The sequence below is a fragment of the Ursus maritimus genome, unplaced genomic scaffold (genome assembly GCF_017311325.1).
Source record: "Ursus maritimus isolate PB19 unplaced genomic scaffold, ASM1731132v1 scaffold_3, whole genome shotgun sequence".
Lineage (NCBI taxonomy): Eukaryota > Metazoa > Chordata > Mammalia > Carnivora > Ursidae > Ursus > Ursus maritimus.
Genome location: NW_024425563.1, coordinates 61,834,591 through 61,856,186, shown reverse-complemented (window position 1 = coordinate 61,856,186; position 21,596 = coordinate 61,834,591). Strand labels below are relative to the sequence as shown.

General features: G+C 34.5%; 1 protein-coding gene across 7 annotated transcripts in view; it reads left to right on the top strand.

Moving 5' to 3' along the window:
- PHF14 (PHD finger protein 14) overlaps positions 1-21,596 on the top strand; it is a 228,355-nt gene that overhangs the window by 156,843 nt on the left and 49,916 nt on the right. The window contains exon 20 of one of the 7 annotated variants that reach the window (XM_040644237.1): positions 17,951-18,030. The exons of the other annotated variants lie outside the window; for them this stretch is intronic. Within the exon in view, the coding sequence (XP_040500171.1) occupies positions 17,951-17,962 (12 nt within the window). The 3' untranslated portion in view covers positions 17,963-18,030. Of the gene's footprint in view, positions 1-17,950; positions 18,031-21,596 lie in introns of those variants that run through there. 7 annotated transcript variants of the gene reach the window in all.

Below are 21,596 nucleotides of genomic sequence, written 5' to 3'. Positions count from 1 at the left end.
GACTGTGTTCTTTGCTGTGCAAAAGCTTTTTATCTTGATGAAGTCCCAATAGTTCATTTTTGTCCTTGCTTCCCTTGCCTTTCATGATGTGTCTACGAAGAAGTTTACTGCAGCTGAGGTCGAAGAGGTTGCTTACCTGTGTTCCCAAGGATTTTGATGGATTCCTGTATCACATTTAGATCTTTCATCCATTTTGAGTCTATTTTTGTGTGTGGTGTAAGGAAATGGTCCAGTTTCATTCTTCTGCATGTGGTTGTCCAGTTTTCCCAACACCTTCTTTTTTCCATTGGACATTGTTTTCTGCTTTGTCAAAGATTAGTTGACCATAGAGTTGAGGGTCCATTTCTGGGCTCTCTATTCTGTTCCATTGATCTATGTGTGTGTTTTTGTGCCAGTACCTTACTGTCTGGATGATTACAGCTTTGTAATAGAGCTTGAAGTGCGAAATTGTGATGCCACCAGCTTTGATTTTCTTTTTCAACATTCCTCTGGCTATTCGGGGTCTTTTCTGGTTCCATACATAATTTTAGGATTATTTGTTCCATTTCTGTGAAAAAAGTTGATGGTATTTTGATAGGGATTGCATTAAATTTGTAGATTGCTCTAGGTAGCATAGACTTTTTCACAGTATTTGTTCTTCCAATCCATGAGCATGGAACATTTTCCCATTTCTTTTTGTCTTCCTCAATTTCTTTCATGAGTATTCTATAGTTATCTGAGTACAGATTCTTTGCCTCTTTGGTTAGATGTATTCCTAGGTGTCTTATGGTTTTGGGTGCAATTGTAAATGGGATCAACTCCTTAATTTCTCTTTCTTCTGTCTTGTTGTTGGTGTATAGAAATGCAACTGATTTCTGTGTATTGATTTTATATCCTGTGACTTTGCTGAATTCCTGTATGAGTTCTAGCAATTTTGGGGTGGAGTCTTTTGGGTTTTCCATATAGAGTATCAGGTCGGTCATCTGCAAAGAGTGAGAGTTTGACTTCTTTGATGATTCAGATGCCTTTTATTTCTTTTTGTTGTCTGATTGCTGCAGCTAATTCATTTTATTCTTAATCCTCCTCTTCACCTAGCTCTTATTTTTTCTTCCCTCTCTATTCTGTCTGTTCATGCAGGCCATGTAAGTGGAATCATCTTCAAGCCTTTCTAATCCTTGTCCCATATAGAAAATCACTTCCTGACTCCTGTAAAAGTTTTCTTCCTTAAATGTTTCTCCATTTTCTCCATTGGTACTGCCTTGATTCAATGTCTCACTTTTTCCTCATTCTGTCAGTTTCTCCTATTTGGAAACTATCTAAATAGGTCTGCCATACTCATCTATTTACCCATTGTTTTTACTAGAGGCTTCCAAAATGAAGTGTTTGCACCCTAAGAGATAGACGAGATAACTAATAAAATCAACGTACTTCAATATAACATCCCATTTTAATTTCTATGTCTGTGTTTTATAATGTAAATAATATATTGACCTGAACTGAAACCAAGAGTTGGATGCTTAACCGAGGTGCCCCACATTATTCTTAAATATTTTTTATATGATTAGTCCCCTGATAGAAAACTAATCTCTTGTCACTCTCCAATCCCACCCCATATGGAGACCTATTTTGCTTTCTATACCCTGAAGGTTTTTAGACTGAATTGTTTGGGAGGAGGTGAGAGAGGGAATGAGGGTGGACATTTATATTTTTTACAAGCTCCCTAAATTATTTTAATGAGCAGTCAAGAATAAGAATCTCCGTTTTATGTATATTATGAATTCTTCAGTTATTAAGATTTTAATCTAAATATTAATTTTCAGAACTTTAAAACAAATATACACAATGCCTATAACCCAACTGAAACGTCAACAGACTACTTTAAGATAATGTTGTATACTTACATATATGATACAAGGTAAACTAAATACTGTATTTTTTTAAATATAGGGCACAGTTCACTATTCAGTCTTTTTCTAGAGTATACTTGATATAGATCTCAACAACTTCTATCTGCTAAAACACCGAAAATAAAGATAATTTATTTTTACATGATTAAATGAACATGCATAAATATTTTTTAAAGTGCTTCATCCATGTCATAAAAATTCACAAATGCCACTAAGAATTTAAATGCATATCACATAATTTACAGTGCTTGTGCCAGTTATGATTTTAGCTTTTCATCCTTATTTAAGCTCTGTTTGGTGAAAAGCTATAGAGTATACATGACATGTCATTATCTGACTAATACAAGATGAACTGTCTTAGTATGGAGACCTCCATTTGGCTCATTCTTATTTGATCTAACTAGTGTACTACTCTTTTTGAGCAATAATAAGTTGAATTCATATACATAGAAATGTCATCTACATCCCTATGTAAGATTTTCTGGAACTACAAATGCAATACATGCCTGCTGGGGCAAGTGGGTACTGTTTGATAATCATTTGTATTAGAAATCCCTCGCCTGGGTGGCACAGCAGTTAAGCGTCTGCCTTCGGCTCAGGGCGTGATCCCAGCGTTGTGGGATCGAGCCCCACGTCAGGCTCCTCCGCTATGAGCCTGCTTCTTCCTCTCCCACTCCCCCTGCTTGTGTTCCCTCTCTCACTGGCTGTCTCTATCTCTGTCAAATAAATAAATAAATAAATCTTATAAAAAAAAAAAAAGAAATCCCTGAGTAGGGGGGCGCCTGGGTGGCTCAGTCGTTAAACGTCTGCCTTCGGCTCAGGTCATGATCCCAGCGTTCTGGGATCGAGCTGGCATGGGGCTCCCTGCTCGGCGGGAAGCATGCTTCTCCCTCTCCCACTCCCCCTGCTTGTGTTCCCTCTCTCACTGCCTCTCTCTCTCTGTCAAATAAATAAATAAAATCTTAAAAAAAAAAAAAATCCCTGAGTAGGGAAAGTATGATTTTTTTTTCATCTTTATTTTCTAGTTAACTGCATTAGGCAACTAGAATTCTACAAAGAGTATGCCTGAGTAAAAACTACATATATAAATATGTATTTTCAAATAAAATATTCATTGTGAATTTTGCCCCTTTAAAAACTGAACAAAACAATCTCTCCAAGGAGTATCTTGCCACAATACATATTAAACAAGCACATTTAATTGAACCTGGTAATATTGGATGTCTGAGTTTTTTATATGATGAAAATTTATGAAAAATATAAAATTAAGGGGTGCCTGGCTGCCTAAGTTGGTGGAGCACGCGACTCTTGATTTCGGGGTTGTGAGTTCCATCCCCATGTTGGATGTAGAGATTACTTAAAGTAATCCTTTAACGATTTTTAATTTGAATATATAACTGACCCTTTAAAAAAAAAAGATTTTAAAAATATTTGAACTATTCATTTGACCTCTGCGATTTTATCTAACATTAGGTTAAATTTTAAGTTTCTTGATTTAGCATGGTTGACTGAGAAGTCACTTTCAGGTAAAAATTGTACCATTTAACTGTCTTAATTCAGTATTCTTCTAGCATTTGTATGACAAGCATTAAAGTTTAGAACAGTGCTTCAGGAAGTTTTACTGAGTTTCGATTTGCCTTTTTACTGATACAGGTATGTAAAAGTCTGGAGACAAGTTGTTCATACAGTATCTTACAGGAGAATACCATAGAACAAATCTGTGGTAGTTCGTTGATGTACTAAAAGTCTGAGAATTAAAACTAGTATGGTTATCCTTGATGACAGTTGTAGTTACATATTTAAACTTAGATTTCCTCTTTGCTAGTATGTGGGATAAAACCCACAATCTTTCCGTGGATCTTCTACCTTATATCTAGATTAAGTTCAGGATATTGCCAGTTACTCTAGCATTTTCTATGGCAGGCAGAATTGTATAAATGTCTTATTTAAGCCCTTAGTTTCTAAATGAGTGTTGTAATTTTAGATTAGTAACAATGATTTGTGAATTCAATAAGAAGTAATAGTCATTAACAATTCCACTAATTATAGTTGGAACGGTGCTTTTTTTTTTTTTTTTAAGTAGAATGTATTTTTTTTAAACTGAACATTTATGTACAGAACTGAACTTACTATTTGTCATTATTGCTTGCTCAGAAGTTCTTCACTTGATTGTCCTAGACATTTTCTGAAACCTATTCCAGGTAATATTTTTATCAAGTAACAGTTTTGAGCTAAATAAAGACTGTTGGTTATTCTTTATAATAGAATTGGAATCTCTACTGATCTTTTAGTTCTCTAACTTAAGGTAATTTTCATGGGGGCTATGTAGTGCATGTTAAGCATTTTGGTATACTTTGGTATGTCATGGGTAGGTACTCATTAAGAATCTTTCTGAAAATATGATTTCTATCATCCAGGTAAAATTTGTCAGTTTTTATGACATACATTTGTATATATTTCAACATCATATTCTCAGAAAGAAAATGACTGAAATCTCTAAAATTAGACAAAAATTTTAATGTAAATAATTTGCAAAATTGAAAAGCTAAAACATTTTTTAGGTTACACTTATTACAAAGTGGAAAAACCAAGCTGTTTTCTAATTTAGATGACATGTGGGCCTGATGCATTTGCATAGCATGCTGTGGAATACCATATGTGATAAGAAACTAACTCATAACTGAGAGATAATTAATCAAAGTACAGTAGGGTGCCATACATGGGAATGCCTTTCAGAACTCACCAAATTTATACTATCCTTTAGTTTTTAAATTGTTTTTAAAAATTATATGTATTTATATTATGTTGGAGGAAAAAGCCACCTACTAAAAATCTGGTAGTTAGCTTAAGGATTTTCATTACAGATTTTGAAAAGTTAATAAGAATATTTTTACCTGTTAACCCAGCATTATTAAGTTTGGATTATATAATATATTAATGTAAGGATGCAGAAGGAAGGTGAAATAAATTAATTATGTAAACTTGTTCTTCCAGTATTTAGGTACAAAGAGATGGTCCTCATTGAAATAGGTTAGCCCATTCTCAAGAGTTGTGGAACTAACCTAAATAATAGGAAAGGCTTAACTCCTAGCTTCAAAAAACAGAGTGAGATTTCATGTATTCCTGCTGCATATAGTTTATTCCTTCTAATTTATTAAACATTTATTTTAACTATTTCATCATTGTGTGGAATTACTTATCTGTTAAAAATTATTTTTCTAACCTATGTATTGTGGTTTCAGAAGTACCATTTATCTACAAGTAAGACTTCTTCAAATCTAAGCTAAGAAAATTCAGAGAATGATTCTGAAAGTTAATAGAATTGAGTTCTGAACACAAATATATTTAAGTGTTCTAATCTTGATGTTCTCTTAGAATCCTTACCAAGATTGAAAAATATTCTAGTTTAGGGGTCGGGGACATAGCCAAAGTGTTATGCCATGTTACTTACATTTTAACATGTTCATTTTTGGACATTTCTGAAATTAGGGTCTGTGTAAGCACTTTGCATTTCTAAGTCAAAATATTAATTTCTTTCTTAAAAATTTGCCATTAAATTTATGGAGTTTCTTATACTCTGAAGCATTGTTGAGTAACAAAACAGAGTAATTTAAAATATAGGGAAAGTCAAAGTATGCAGTACAATATAGAATAAAGAGGTTTACGAGCTTTGAAAAGAAACAGACTGGGTCCAGATACTATTTATGATGCTTGTGACCTTTAGCAAGTTGCTTCACTTCATTGAGCTTCAGGTTGCTTATTTGTGAAAGGTTTAATGGCAATACTTGAAATACTATCTCTTCTTATTCTTAAAAATAAACAATCATTTTAGTTACAGAAAGAAAAGTTCAAAACTAGTGCTAATGTTCTGATTTTTGAATATAAGAAGTGTTTTTAAAAAGTAATCTGAAGAGCATTTTTCTGTTTTGTTTTTTTGTCTTCGTGTACCAAGTAATAATCTTTTCTTGCCTCTTTATCATAGTTCACACTAAACAGAGTAAGGTCATTTCTAACATTTCCATTCACAAAAAAGTCTATTTGTTTTAATTTCTTGCTAGAGTTAAGAGGTAATGAAAGCTATCTTTATAATTCATCTGTTTTTTAAACTAAAGAACCTAAGGCTCTCTAACTTTTAAAATTACATATTATACTATTCTGTGAGGTATTTTTTCTAAGTCTATTGTGTATCATTAGTACATAGTTTTTTTTAAATATTGATGGTAATTGATGGTAAAGATTCTATTTCACGTTGAATATAGAATTATGGTCCTCTGTGAATCACACAGATAAATACACTAATGTTTTTCATTGTTTTATAAGTAGAAGGCATATTATTTAGAAAGTAGAGGTTTACCGTCATATTTAAACCACTGGTTCTACCAAGCATTGAATAATAAAAAAAGATGTAACTGGTATGGTCATAAAAGGAAACTTGTTTTTAACTAAAGATAGATTGTGTTAATAGGTGAAGAAATACTCAAGAAATTTCCCATAGACTGTGGAGGGGTGTATTTCCTGGTCAAGGTCATGAAAACTATAAACCTGAAACTGAAATGAAAATAGGAAGTAAATAAAATGAAATTTAAAATTAACAAACCATTAAAGATAAGTGTAAGATAATTTATGAGTCTACTTTGTCAAAGTATATACAGTTTTTGATAATAAAAGATTTCATCAAGCCTAATGAATGACTTAATAGAGAACAGGCGTATATCAGCAACACATCCTTTTACCGTATAAATGTTTGAAAACTCCTATGGATGGAAATGTGGAAGGTTCTAGACTAGTCTTTCACATTCCTTGTAAAACCTGGAAATTAAGGTTATTAACTTTTAGGGCATACTGTGTAAACATATTTAGAATTTCATAACATGATTATGTGCCTTCAATATGTCTTTTTTTAATTAACATATAATGTTTCAGGCATAAGGTCTGTGATTCATCGGTCTTACACAACAACATGTCTTTTATTTTATTTTATTTTATTTTATTAAAATTTTGTTTATTTGAGAGAAGAGTGCATACACAAGTCGGGGAGGGGCCGAGGGAGAGAGAAAATCTCAAGTCAACTCTGCACTGAGCATGGTACCTGACGCCGGGCTTTGATTCCATGACCTTGAGATCATGACCTGAGCTGAAATCAAGAGTCAGGTGCTTAACCAACTAAGCCACACAGGTGCCCCTTCAATATGTCTTATGGCATTTATGCCAAGCAAAAGCCTCATTTTTTTTAAAGATTTATTTATTTACTTGAGAGAGAGAGAGAGAGAGAGCATGAACAAGCACACAAGCAAGGGGAGGGGCCGGGGGAGGGGGAGAAGCAGACCTGCGAGGTGTGAGGTCATGACCTGAGCCAAAGTCAGGCACTTAACTGACAGAGCCACCCAGGTGCCCCTGCGAAAGCTTCATTCTTAAGCAAAGAAATTTGTACTCATTCTCAGATGCTACTAATGTCTTTCTTTTGGAAAAGTAGATCTCAGTATGTGCTTTACATGTATGATGCAAAGGGTAGAGATTTATACGTGTAAATTCTTCAGAGCCCTATCTTTACACCCCATATTTCTTCCCCTCTCTGCCACCCACTCTATGGATTTCCAGTGGAAACCTTTAATAATATATTTTTCCTTAGTCATAGCATATAAATTTCTGTTACCTTACGTTACTTTAAAAAATGAACATCTGACTTTCTGGGAGTATCAGATATGCTGTTTTTAACTTATTTTCCATTGGTAGAATGCTAAGTAAGGCAATTATAAGACTGTGGTCCATACCATCTTCCCATGGCCCCAGCCTAGTCCTGTCCTGCTCCATATTAAATTATTAGCTTCAGTTCTTATTTTGACAGAGCCTCAGAACTGCCTTTAACTAACTTTAATAAGTTAAGTGAACATCACTTTATTCCTTCTTGTGCTTTGCCAAAATATTTTTCAGTCTTTCGATTTATATCATAATTTGACATTTTCATCACTTGTCAATTCACATAGCCCAAATGCAAGTGATTTTTCCTCAAAGCCTACACACCACCTGCACCAGGACCTTCTAAAGTGCTGTTAAATATGCAATTTGGAAGGCCCCATACAGACCTCCTAAATCAGTATTTCTGGAATGGTGCTCAAGAATCAGCATTTTTACTTACCACAGGTGATAATTAAAGTTTAAGAACCACTGCTTTTGACCCTAATTTCTTCTAAATTCCTTAAAAATAGTTTTGTCTCTACTTCAGGTATTCACTTATTGTACCTACAGACTGTCTTTCAACCCCCCCAGACAGATTCAAGGTAGACTGATAATAACCTGATTCAGGTTCAGTACAGTAGCATTCCTTTTCTTCCCTTTCTTCTTTCTTCTTTCCAAGTTCTGGAATTGCTCAGCAACATCTTAAGGATCTTCTCTGAGCTATAAATTCAGTTTGCCCCTATGCAGAATCTTCCTCAGTTACTCTTTTTTCTACTTCTTTGCAGCAGTTGATACTGGTGGTAACTTCCTCCTTTTTACAAACGGCCTTCGCGCCTTTCAGTGAATTTATTTTCTCCTGGTTTTCTTCCTTCTTTGGTCTTTTTGATAGGCTTCTTTGGCTTCTTTTCATAGTCTTTTTTTCTTACTTTGCAGGTGATAGCATCCACACCCAAAGCTACAGGAAAACTTGGGATTTAGGATTTAATGATCCAACTATTCTATCTTTTCGATTGATTGATTGACTTACCTACCTACCTACCAACCAGAGAGAGAGCACAAGCAGGGGAGTGGCAGGGAGAGGGAGAAGCAGGCTCCCCGCTGGGCAGGAAAACAGACATGGGGCTCAATCCCAGGACCCTAGGATCATGACCTAAGCCAAAGGCAGACGCTTAACTGACTGAGCTGCCCAGGTGCCCTGATCCGTCTACACTTTCTGAATTAATGTTCATCAAGGGAGACTTTCTGCCTTTTAAAATATTATCCTTTGAAAGAAATTAAGTGTTATCCTTTGCCTAATAATTAAGACGTAATTTAGTAATAAATTCACCAAATTTTAGTTGGCCATTTCCACTATCTAGTAGTCTACTGAGGAAAAACTAAAAAATTTTACAGTAGCAACTTCTAACAGGAAAGAGGAGCAAGTGAGTTTTGGGTGAAGATGTAAAATCGTGTAATCACTTGGAATGCAGAATAAGTTCTGGTGATCTAATGAACAGCATGGTAATCACAGTTAACGATACTGTATTATATACTTGAAAGTTGCTAAGAAAGTAGATCTTAAGTGTTCTCATCACAAAAAAAGAGATGGTAATTACGTGACGTGATGGATGGGTTAACTAACACAATGGTAATCATTTTGCAATACATGTGTATCAGAACAACACGTTGCACACCTTAAAACTTGCGCAATGTTTTATGTCAATGATATCTCAATAAAGTTGGGGAAAAAAACAAAAAAATTACTACAAAGTTTAAATAGCAATTTATTTAAGTAGAGTGCTTAACAACTTGATCGCCAAGTGAAATATTGTTCTGGCCATACAATTAAATATGCTGTAATTGAAGTGTCAGACTTTGAGTTTTCTTTAACTTTAAAGCTACAGAGTAATCAAAATAGCAGTTTTTAATATAATTAACATCCTTTGTGTAAGGTCTTGCTTTAAAAAAAATGTATGCTTGTCTTTTTATTTTTTTCTTTTCTCTGACTCAGCTTTTCTGGAGAAATTTGGATTCAGAAAAGAAATTACATACATTGTGTTTTTTAAAATTTCTTACAAATATAATTTATGGTTATTATAGAATATTTGGAAAATTTTTTTAAAAACATAAAAATACTTAAAATTACCTGCAGGGGCACTTGGGTGTCTCAGTCTGTTAACCGGCGGCTTTCAGCTCAGGTCATGATGCCTCTATCCTGGGATCAAGCCCCTGCGTTGGGCTCCCTGCTCAGCAGGGAGCCTGCTTCTCCCTCTGCCCCTGCCCCCCACTCGTGCTCGCTCTTTCTCTCTCTCAAATAAATAAATAAAATATTAAAAACTACCTCAATTATGGTACCTTATAGGCATCACATTTCTGCTCTTGTTTCAGTAGTATATCGTACTACAACCTACTCTTTAAAAATTTCAATCATATATTCTGTGATTTTTTTTTAATGTAACTGTTTATGTGACCATTTTCCATGATGTTACTTTTTTCTAACCAGATTTTTTTAAACCAGATTTTTTAGTATGGTACATTTCTTTGCACAGATATACTCTTGGTGTAATTTCTGGGTCAAAAAACTGAACATTTTTAAAATATAGTTTTAGAAATAATAATAGTTAACATTTATTGAGTACCTCTATGTGCCTAGCATTATTTAAACACATAAAACATACCATCTCATTTACTCCTCACCATGGTCTTTAAGGTAGTTACTGTTTTTTATCTCCTTTGTGTGGGGAAAAAAGTGAGGTTCAAAGGATACACACCTACGTGGTAACAGTGATTCAAACCCAGATCTGCCTGACTGTGTAGTCTGTGTTTTAGACTTGCTTTCCTATATTGAAATAGGTATTTTCTGTTCTTTGTTGCATGAGATTCTCCAATTAGATTTTTGTCCTGAAGTCATTGTAAATTTTCATAATGTAGAAACTCAGATAATTTTGTATTATAAATAAACACCACTGTAATAGGAAAAGGAAAAATACCTTTATTGTTAAATGGGATCTGTTTTGGTGTTTCTAGTGAATAGGGGAATGAATAAAGCCTAGAGGTAATTCTTAAAACAGATGAATTAATTAAAAATGGTCCTACTGTTAAGGTGTAGAAGATAGACCGTTACTTCTCAAGGCCCTTTCTTCATAAAATTGAACGAAACAATTCTCTTTGTTAAGGGAGTTACCACTTCACAATATGGATGATTTATGTAGACCCAGCAGAATCTAATCTATTGTACTTGGAGGGAGGTGAAGGAAAGGGATCTAAAAGTGAATTTTTCATTAGGCACTAAATACTGTATTTTTGCTGAATCAAATATTGTATCTTAATGTTTGTCATTAATTGTGAAGTTTGAAAACCTGTACTGTGAAAAGAAACTAAGAGCAGCCACATTTAGTTTCTTTGCAAAGGTAGTTTAAGAATGTTATGATTTGTGCAATGTCAGCCACTTTGTGTACAAACTGGAAGGCTATATATATATACACACACATATATATAAATTTAAATTTTTAAAATATATAAAGTTTATAAATATAAATATATATTTAATATCAGCATTCTTTTACAGAAAAAGATTACTCTTATTCAAAAATAATACCTCATAAGTGGCTTAAATACTAATTATAATGCAATTTAGATTCATTTGGATTAATTCTTTTAATTTTTTTGTCAGCCAGAGAGTATGAAATTATTACCTAGCGTATAATTTAAAGTTAAAAAATGTCTCCCCCCTCCTTGGCAGATAAAGATCCATATATGTAACTGTGTTGTTCTGCCGTATTTCTGCCTATGACCTAGCACAGCCATCTATGTTCTTTTGTGATTTCAGACTTCTAAAAGTTTTTTTAGCTTTAATACATTGTTCTCTTTTTTTTCCTCTGAACTATATTCATATGCTAAATTTAAACTCTGGTCACCTAAGATGCAATTTATTTTAATGTTTTCTCTGAAGGTTTCTTAAAGGTTTATGTTGTAGTGTTATATCTTCATTGAAGTTAAGTTGGTTTTTTGTTAAATGTACCTTCAATAATGGCTACAAATGATTATCTGGTTCGTTGGCTTGAAAACTCTTTAAAGTATGCATATAGAGGTTACAGTTTTTAAGAATCACTTTGAAAAGTTCAGGCTGCATCAATGCACTTTATCAGTTCACTTTGTGTTCCTGAGGGACTACACTATTTTCTCAGTTTTCAAAGACATTACATTATACCATAGTGTAAATTCTGTTTCTAGATCAGATTTCTAGATTTAGATTACCAGATATTTGTGAATCAGTTTCCAAAGCACAGATGGCTTAAACCAAGTCATGAATATAGAGTATTTCAGTGTTATTACCTTATTTTAATGCAGCAGTTTCAACATATATCCCACAACAATAAAAATCATTACTTAATAATTCAGTTTAAAATGTATTCTAGTATCTAGTCATTAAGTTTACTTGTCACTTATTAATTTTTCCCTACTTCAAGTCATTTTAAGATTGTGAATGAAATATTTTCAGAAAACATTCTCTTCTATAAGGTGTACTGCTGTATAATTTAGAGAATTTTCTCTTTCCCCTGTGACATTTAGTGACAATATGGAAGCTTTAACCTGTTTGCAGCATAATGACTATATTAAGTACCATCTTATTTCCCATTTCTTTTCGAGTGCTCCCAAGTCTACTACTCATGAATCTAATTTTTGCAGTGAGGTAAACTTTCTTTCTTTATGATTTAGCAGTTCCAAAATGTCCCAGTTTTTTCTTCCCTACTCATTTTCCCATCCTCATTTTTCCCCTAAGGTGTAATGAATACCCTGTGTATTTGTGGTCCTTTATCAGTAAAAACCTTCCTTAGGGTAGGAACCTTTCTAATAGGGTCAAATATAGTTAGTTGCTTTTTAAATTAATATTATTTTTTACTGACTAGCAATTTGGGGGGGAAAATCCTTTAGTCTGAAATTGACCCCTTTAAATAAAAGCCCTTAAAATTAATTTTAAGTAAAGAATATATAAGACAATAGAAGTGGTTTTATCTGTTCTCCATGTTCAATGCTTTAAAGACTATCCAGTTCCTATTTTTAAAATATTAGTCTTTTTTATTCAGATATAAGTAAATTTTGTTCTTGAATTTAAGACAAGATACAAACAGGGGTGCCTGGGTGGCTCAGCCGGTTAGGCAGCTGTCTTCTGCTCAGGTCATGATCCCAGGGTCCTAGGATCAAGCCCCACATTGGGCTCCTTGCTCAGCGGGAGCGTGCTTCTCCCTCTGCCTGCTGCTTCCTCTGCTTGTGCTCTCTCTCTGTCTCTGACAAATAAATAAATAAAATCTTTTAAAAATTTTAAGACAAGATACAAACAGAAAGCACTTAATTCTTTCTTCCTGGTGCCTTTAAACAAGCCGTGTTGGATGTTCTTTTCTCCCATGACTCTAGGACGTACCTCATGGCTTTTCCAGAGTCTCCGTAAGGTATTAGTAGTCTTTTGGGTTTTTTTTGGTTTTTTTGTTTTTTTATGTAAAAAATCCAGTCTACTTTAATGTCAAGGCTTCATTCTCTCAACAAGTTCAAAGCTTCTCCTCTCCCCAGTTGAGGCCTGCTTGAAACTGGAAAAGCTACAGTTTGATGGGGGCCATACTGGACTTTCATTCTTTTCCCTGCTTTCTTTTGTGGGTTTTTGGTGATCTCTCATTGTTAAGGCTTGCCTACCTGCAGTTCCCTTGATGTGAGTGAGAGATGGATGTCTTCTCCTTTATGTTACTTACAACTCATTTTTAGAACTTAAGTTCTTTTTGTTTCCTCTTTGCTTGGCATCACCTCATTCTCACTAGGTTGTCCTATTTGGCTAAATCCCATTCTAGATAACCAGAATCTTGCTCTCTTTCACATCTCATTACTATTCCTAAAATAAGCACATACACACACACCCCTGCCCTGCAAGCTCAGAAAAGCAATCATTCCATCTGTGGCCCTGATTTTTTTTCTCCATTGCTCTGCCACATGCATCACCATTCAGTTTCTGTGAACCTCAAACTCCTAGGGACAAACTCTCCGAGTACCTTTCAGAAAATCCCTCTCATATAGGGTCTCCCTTTAAACTACCTCTTCTAAAGAAATCCTTGCTCTCTTGTCTCACCTTTGCTGTCTTCAGGCTTCTTTGATGAGTTGCCAGACCAATTTTTATATGTGTGAGACTTTGACATAATTTTTTGAAATATTTTACCAGTGCATATCTTTACAAAAATTAAATTTCAAACCATTTATGATAAAGTTTCGCCCACCCCATGAATCCTTTAATGTATGTCAAATGCCCTGTCACCATGACTCAAATCATGATCATCTTCTTAGTTTTTCTACTTCTTCAAATACATTCTCCTAGTTCCTCAACTCTTCAAGACCCCTAGGCTCTCATCTTCCTTCTGACTTTATCCCTCTCCCCTTGTTAAACTATTTTTTGGCATTTAATATTATACCTTAAAAAAAACATTAGAGCCCTCTATTATAATTCCCCAGCTTGCTCTGGATCCATTGTACTGTTTCATCTTAACAGGGTTTTTTCCTAGCCAGAAATAACTGGAGGAATATATGGACTTAGGTTCATTTAGTGAGCTCCTTATCAAATTTCCTATAGCAGCTATGTCAAATCTTTGCCACATATCTCAAGTGTCAGTTTTATTTCCAGCACCCTCATTTTTTCAAGATGACTGTGTCTCTTAACATCATTGAGGAAAAGGGCCCATATCCCCATCGTATATCCTCTCAACCTTAGAAATAGTCCTTCATACTTTTCCTAATTACCTAAGTCTCTTATTTCCTGTGTCCAAAGGGGGGGAAATGTTTACTTTTGTTCTTTATTCCCCAAATCACTTTTCTCTTCAGAATCTAGGTTTCTATTCTCATTAAGCCATTCTGCAAACTTTTCCAAATCAGGCTTTTTGAAAGACCATTTTTCACATGTCCTTCCAGGTTAGAAAATTCCAGGAAGGAGTTCTCCATTGTCCATATGTAGGACAGACACCTGTAGACACTGTAGACAGACAGGTTTTATCCCTGACTTCCAAGGCCATCTGTAATCTGTCTCCATACTAATACTCCAATACCTCTCTCTGCCTTTCTCTCCCTCTTCCCTCCCTGCTTCACTCTGCTCTCTCTTTTATAAATATGAGGGTATTTTTTAAATTAATTGTTTGGCTTAAGTTCCAATTTCTGTATAATCTTGAGGACGAGACTGAATTTCCTTGTTCATTTCTTTGCTAGAGTGTTCATCTGGCATTCAGTAGCTGTTTCTTTGCCTTCTTACTCATCTTTTTATGTCTAGGTCCTTTTTACCAACTATATTACAAATGTGTATGGCAGAGTATTTCTTTTCATACTTTCTTGAAGACAAGGAGTCTCAGTGTTACATGTAATTTTTTCTAAGACAGATTTAAAATTGCTTCTAGTAGTTCTTCACTGCTGGCTTATTTCCTATTAGTTGTTGTTAAAAATATTTTTAAAGTTTTATTTTGCTGAATGGCAGACGTAGCGCAGGTTCTACTTTTTTGCCTTAGATGCCCAAGACTATTTGTTGAAACAACAAATGCTGTCTGAAACATACATTTCTGCCAGCCATGACCCAAATATACATAAAAGACCTAGAGTAAGAGACATAAGAAAATACCTGTTCAGCAAATTTAAAATAATATCTTTTCTTAGAATAGTTTCTATTCCTAATTCACTCAGCATTTCTGTTAACATTTATGAGTACCTATTGATTATTATACATTTCTTTGGAATAGGGATGCAGTTTTAAATTAAAAAGAAATTGTTTCCTCCAGAATGTAGAACACCAGGGTTGTCTAAGAGGGTAAAACTAATCTGGAAGAAAATGTCTGTTTCATATTTTTTGTACATAAATTGAGAATACAGGTATTTTCTTTCTCTTGATGGCCCTACCAATATGTCTACAATAGTAACCTGATTTTATTGAATCAAAAACTATCATATTCAAAAGATATGCCACACACAGTACTAGGTGCTTGAGATATACTAAGATAATCAGACATCGGGCCGCCTGGGTGGCTCGGTCTGTTTTAGGCTCACATCGTGATCTGAGGATCCTGGCATCGAGCCCCATATCAAGCTCCCTGGGAGTCTGCTTCTCTCTCTCCCTCTGCCCTCCCCCCCACTCATGCTCTCTTGCTCATTCTCACCCTCTTGCTCTCTCTCGCTCATGCTCTCTCTCTCTAATAAAATCTTTGAAAAAAATATCAGACATGAATCTGGCCCTTAAAAAACTTAGGTTCTAGTAGGATAGATAAGACATGTATGAGTATAATCATAATACAAGATTTAAGGTGTTATATGCCATTAGAAGGTATAGATGAGCTACTCTGGGAATTTAGAGACTAAGAACATTAGTTTACTTTCAGTTCCAAGAATCAAAAAGAAATTGGTGGGTAATACATCATTTGAATGGAATTATGAAAACTAGGTAGGATTTGATAAGAATATAAGTGAGGATAGGCTAAGTTATGCAACACCCCCCCCCCCAAATCCCAAATTTTTAGTGGATTAATACAAGTTGAATTCTCATGCAGGTAACATGTCATTACAGATTGGCAGAGCAACTCTGCACATCACAGTAACTTGGGGACCCAAGCTGATCACAGTTTTATTTCAACCTATAGGGTACCTGGCACTATAGCAGGAAATATGGCAAATTGCAGAATGACTTTTAAAATCATATTCGGAAGTTGACACATATCACTTCAGTTTACATTCCACAAATTACATTGTTAAACCTACCTTTAAGAACCCAGGGAAATATGCTACCATGTGCTACCACACTTTAGAGGCCTTTCTGGTATTTGAAGCAGTGTAGGGGAATCCTTGGAGAGAAAAAGTGTTTGTATAATTTGTATGAAGGAAACTACATAATAGTTTTAAAAGTCATAACAGTTACTAATATGTTTTTAAAAATTTTTGCTTTAAATTTTTTTCAGAGCAGTTTTAGGTTTACAGAAAAACTCAGTGGTAAGTATAGAGAGTTCCCATATGCCCCCTCATTCCTGCCCTGTTATTAACATCTTGCATTAGTGTGGCTATTTCAATTCCTTAGTTTAGGAGCGCCTGGGTGGCTCAGTCGGTTAAGCATCTGCCTTCGGCTCAGGTCATGATTCTAGGTTTCTGGGATCGAGCCCCGCTTCGGGTTCCCTGCTCAGTGGGGAGTCTGCTTCTCCCTCTCCCTCTGCGGCGGCTCCTGCTTATGATCTGTCTCTCTCAAATGAATAAATAAAATCCTTAAAAATAAAAGAAGAAAAACATTGATCTAGTCAAAGTGCTTTGTTTTACAGATAAGGAAGGTGAAACTCAGAGAAGTAACCTCATGTTCACATTAGGGTTACACAGCTAGTTAATAACAGAGCTATGACCAGGTTAGTACTAGCTAGTACTCCTTCAGTCATCTATTAATCTATCATTGAGCACTTCAGAAATTACTGTACATTGTCATTAAATCTGTTCAGTGATTAAAAATAAGTTTAAGACTAAAATATATATACCTACAAACATTTTGCAAAAACATAAGTCAACTCAAACTGTATAACAATATACAGTGAATGATTGGGGAGAGAAACACAAGTCCTTTTTAAGTAAGCTTTGTCAAAAGACTAATTCTTGCATTATATGAGCACTTGCCCATAAATATCCTGATTTCTTTGTCTGCTGGCACTAGAACCCACCTCTTTCTTCACTTGACATACCCTTCTAAGGCCTATAAACTTGATTTTATTCTGTCATCAGTATCCCTCATTACTTCTTCTGGTACAAACATGTTTCCTGAGAAATCAGTCTCTTACGTGTTCTCAGTGTTCCTGTAATTTAGTCAACTAGTCTGCTTCAAGAACAGACTCATAATCATATTGTCTCGGTAACTGTATAAATTTGGGTAAATGACTTAATCTTTCTGCCTCATTTCCTCATTTTAAAATGGAGACAATAATAATACCTACTCATCAGGGCTTTTGAGGGGCTATTTTATTTGTGTTTTAGAGTCTGATAACAATGTCGATGAGCCTGACCAGGACTTGATTCACTCTTCCATTTAGTTGCATGTCCACAAGAAGTATTGAAATGGTTTTCACTAAGATAAAGATGAAATATATATACTTTCTGTCTATTTCTGAAACAGAACAGCACATCCCTTGTTTTCATTTTTTTCATTTGAGGACCATCTAAAATTATTTTCATAGAATGTTGGCTTTAACTATAATTTTTTAAATACTCCATAAAAATTTAAGTTTAAGCTAGTGTTAATTTTTTGTATAGTTTTCATGGTAAATGTCTTTTTTTCCATTCAAGTCCAACTTTGTTAAGGAGCACAGTTTCCTGCATTGGTAATGTTAAATGTAACTTTAGCTTTCAATTCATTGCTGTGGTTGTGTTTCCAGAGCCTGCTGTAAGAGATAAACCCATTGCAAATGAAGACAGCATTCATTTTCTTCCACCTCAGGCCACACAGAATTGATTGAGGTAATAAAATGACAGCAACTTGTAATATCCTGAAGGCTCTTTAATTCAAAAACCAGTTCTAACCTGATTCAGAGCTTGTTTAAAGCTAATTTATAGCTTGCATAATTTTTAGGCAGCCAACCAAGGTAAAGGATGATATATGAAAACTGATAAAGAATTAACTTCGGATACATTCAGACTTGTTTTGTTAAAGTCAACTGGTATTAAAAAACATAGGTGGTAGCGGAATGGCAGAAATAATAATTGGTAAGCTTTGCTTCACATAAGTAGCATTGTTGACAATAGTTAAGATTTTTCATCATTTTGTTTCAGACCTAACTTCTTGTCCTATCTTTGTAAAATCAGTTTTATTTGCATTTCTTGTATTTTAAGGTCCTTCATTTTTCATCACATATATATATTAAGATTAGTTAGAGGCTGGGTACAGTTTGCAGCTGCTGTAACTTCCACAATGACAAATGTACTGTATGCCATGGTGACAATGCTGCTGCTAAATAGTTCTGTCAGCATTTAATTTAATCTTTTTAAAGAGGAGTTAGAACTCTTCAGTTTTATTTGGGCTGAAAAGAATCCATAGGCTTTTGGCCTTTGTGGGTTTTTTTTCTCTTTTTATTTGAACATTTTTTGACCCACAAATAATATAACTACTGTAGTAGAGTATTTTGTACTATGAATGAAGCCAGATTTTCAGAAATTTCATGTCAGCATTCATGAGTAAAAATGGATTACATTTTCCTTTTTTATATTTAAATCCTTTTCATGGTTATAACTTTTTCCCTTAAAAAAAAAAAAAGGACTGGAGGATGAGCATATCTTTTGTCATATGCTATTATTATAGGATCCTAGAAAATTATGAAACTTTTTTTTAAGATTGTATTTATTTGAGAGAGAGAGCATGCAGGTGCATGCATGAGCAGGGGGAGGGGCAGAAGGAGAGGGAGAGGCAGACTCCCTGCAGAGCAGGGAGCCCAATGCTGAGCTCCATCCTGGGACTCTGGGATCATGACCTGAGCGGAAGGCAGATGCTTAACTGACTGAGCCACCCAGGCACCCCAAAATGATGAAACTCTGAGAAGGGCATTTATCATCCTTAACCATATGTATCACACTTAGTACATTGCAAATGTTTTGGATGTCTAAGCTAAAAATGTCAATAAATGTATATAAACATAGGTTTAGATATGAGACTGTACTCTCATATTCTGTAGTTTCTTCAGTGAAGCTTGTGTAGATAGCTTGTGAGGTATTAAGACAAAAAGATTGTGGTTAATCTAATTCTGCCCATAGTAAACATGGCCATAATTATTTTAATAACTTTTGAAAATTATAAAGCAGTACATGATTATAGAATAACATATAAAGATGAAAATAAAAGGCATTTAGGGAATAACCACTGCTAGCATTTCGTTTTATTTTTGTATGTGTATTTTTAAAGATCTTAACATTATATGACATATGCCATGCATTCTCAGTAGAGGCAGTGTTGCTTCAAGGGGTTAAAACTGGTTCTCACAGGAGTAAAAAGAAAAGAGGGTTTGTGACCCTCCACTGTTCAACCTTTTCTGATAAAATCTTATTCTTAGTATTTAATTTTTTTCAGGTTTTCTTGGGTATCACACAAGTAGTACTATCATTAAGATTCATGAAAAATACACAAAATGTATAATGATCGGTAGTAATACAGAACAATGACAAACAGATGGTTATGATCACATGACATTCCATCAGTTGCTTGATCTTGAAGTTACTTCACACAAGGTGGCTACACGTGCCTGTTGGCTGCTTGTGGCCATCTTGTGGATGTTTATGCTTGATCTTCAGTGTTGTGTATAACTTAGGCTTTGAGAATGAATAAAAATAGATTATTTAATATTACAAAATTTAATCCATCATTAATTATATCAGTTGCTGAAATGAGAACATACAATATATGAATGATTATTTAGCAGCTAGTTATTTTCTCTTATCAAGCAAAACCTAAAGTTCACTAAAATTTTAAGACCTACTTAATTTTTTTGGTTGCTTTTGCTGGAAACAATAGTTTGAATGATTTAAGACTTGATTTTACATTGTTATTCTTACATGTTTATGTTGTATGTAACTTAACATATAATTTTTAAATCTCCTAATGTTTTATAATTTTTTTAGTTGGCACAGTGTTAACATTAGTTTCAGGGGTACAACATCATGATTTGACAAGAGTATACATTATGTTTTTGCTCATCACAAGTGTAGCTGCATCTGGCACTGTACATTGCTATTACAGTATCATTGACTATTCCTTATGTTGTGCCTTTTATCCCTGTGACTTATTCATTCCATAACTGAAAGCCTGTATATCGCAATCCCCTTCATCCATTTTTCTCATCCCTCCACTCCCCTCCCCTCTGGCAACCATCAGTTTATTCTCTGTATTTATAGGTCTGGTTCTGCTTATTGTTTATTCATTTGTATTTTTTTTAATTCCACATATAAGGGAAATTTATGGTATTTGTCTTTCTAGGTCTGACTTGTTTCACTTAGCATAGTATTCTCTAGGTCACAAATGGTAAGATCTCATACTTTTTTGTTGCTAATAATATTCCATTGTGTATATCACATCTTCCCTATCCATTCATCTGTCGATGGAACCTAGGTTGCTTCCATATTTTCACTATTGTAAACAACGGTACAAAGATACCTTTTCGAATCAGTGTTTTTGTTTTCTTTGGGTAAATTTAAAAAGTCTGTATTTTTTTGAGGCACCTCCATACTGTTTTCCATGGTGGCTGTACCAATTTACATTCCCACCAGCAGTGCATGCGAGTTCCTTTTTCTCCATATATTTGTCAACACTTGTCTTCTTGAGTTTAGCCATTCTGACAGGTGTAAGGTGATATCTCATTATGATTTTGATTTACATTTTTTCAATGGGATCAGTGATGTTGAGCATCTTTCATGAATCCATTGACTATCTGTAAGTCTTCTTTGGAAAAATGTGTATATTCAGGTCCTCTGCCCATTTTTTAATAGGATTTTTTTGACATAAAATTTATATTAATAAATTACTCAGCAATTATAGTTACACAAGTTACAAGCTTTTTAACTTCTGTTAAATTATAAAATGATAAAAATTTGTTTAGTCATTCATAATCTTGTATCAAAAAGTTAAGCTTTTTTTTTTTTTAAGATTTTATTTATTTATTTGACAGAGATAGAGAAAGCCAGCGTAAGAGGGAACACAAGCAGGGGGAGTGGGAGAGGAAGAAGCAGTCTTCCAACGGAGGAGCCTGATGTGGGGCTCGATCCCATAACGCTGGGATCACGCCCTGAGCCGAAGGCAGACGCTTAACGACTGAGCCACCCAGGCGCCCCAAAAAAGTTAAGCTCTTTTTAAGCAGAAAGCTTAACTCCTTTTATTGTATAAAGTACAGCTATACATTCAGGACATAAAGGGATACACAGTATATCTGTGGCATTAAAATTTCATGGGGTGGCTTTTAGGAAAAAAAATTCTAAAAAGACTCTGGGTGATGCTAATAAAACAGTTGAGAAACACTAGCATAAACAACTTATCCTGCTCTT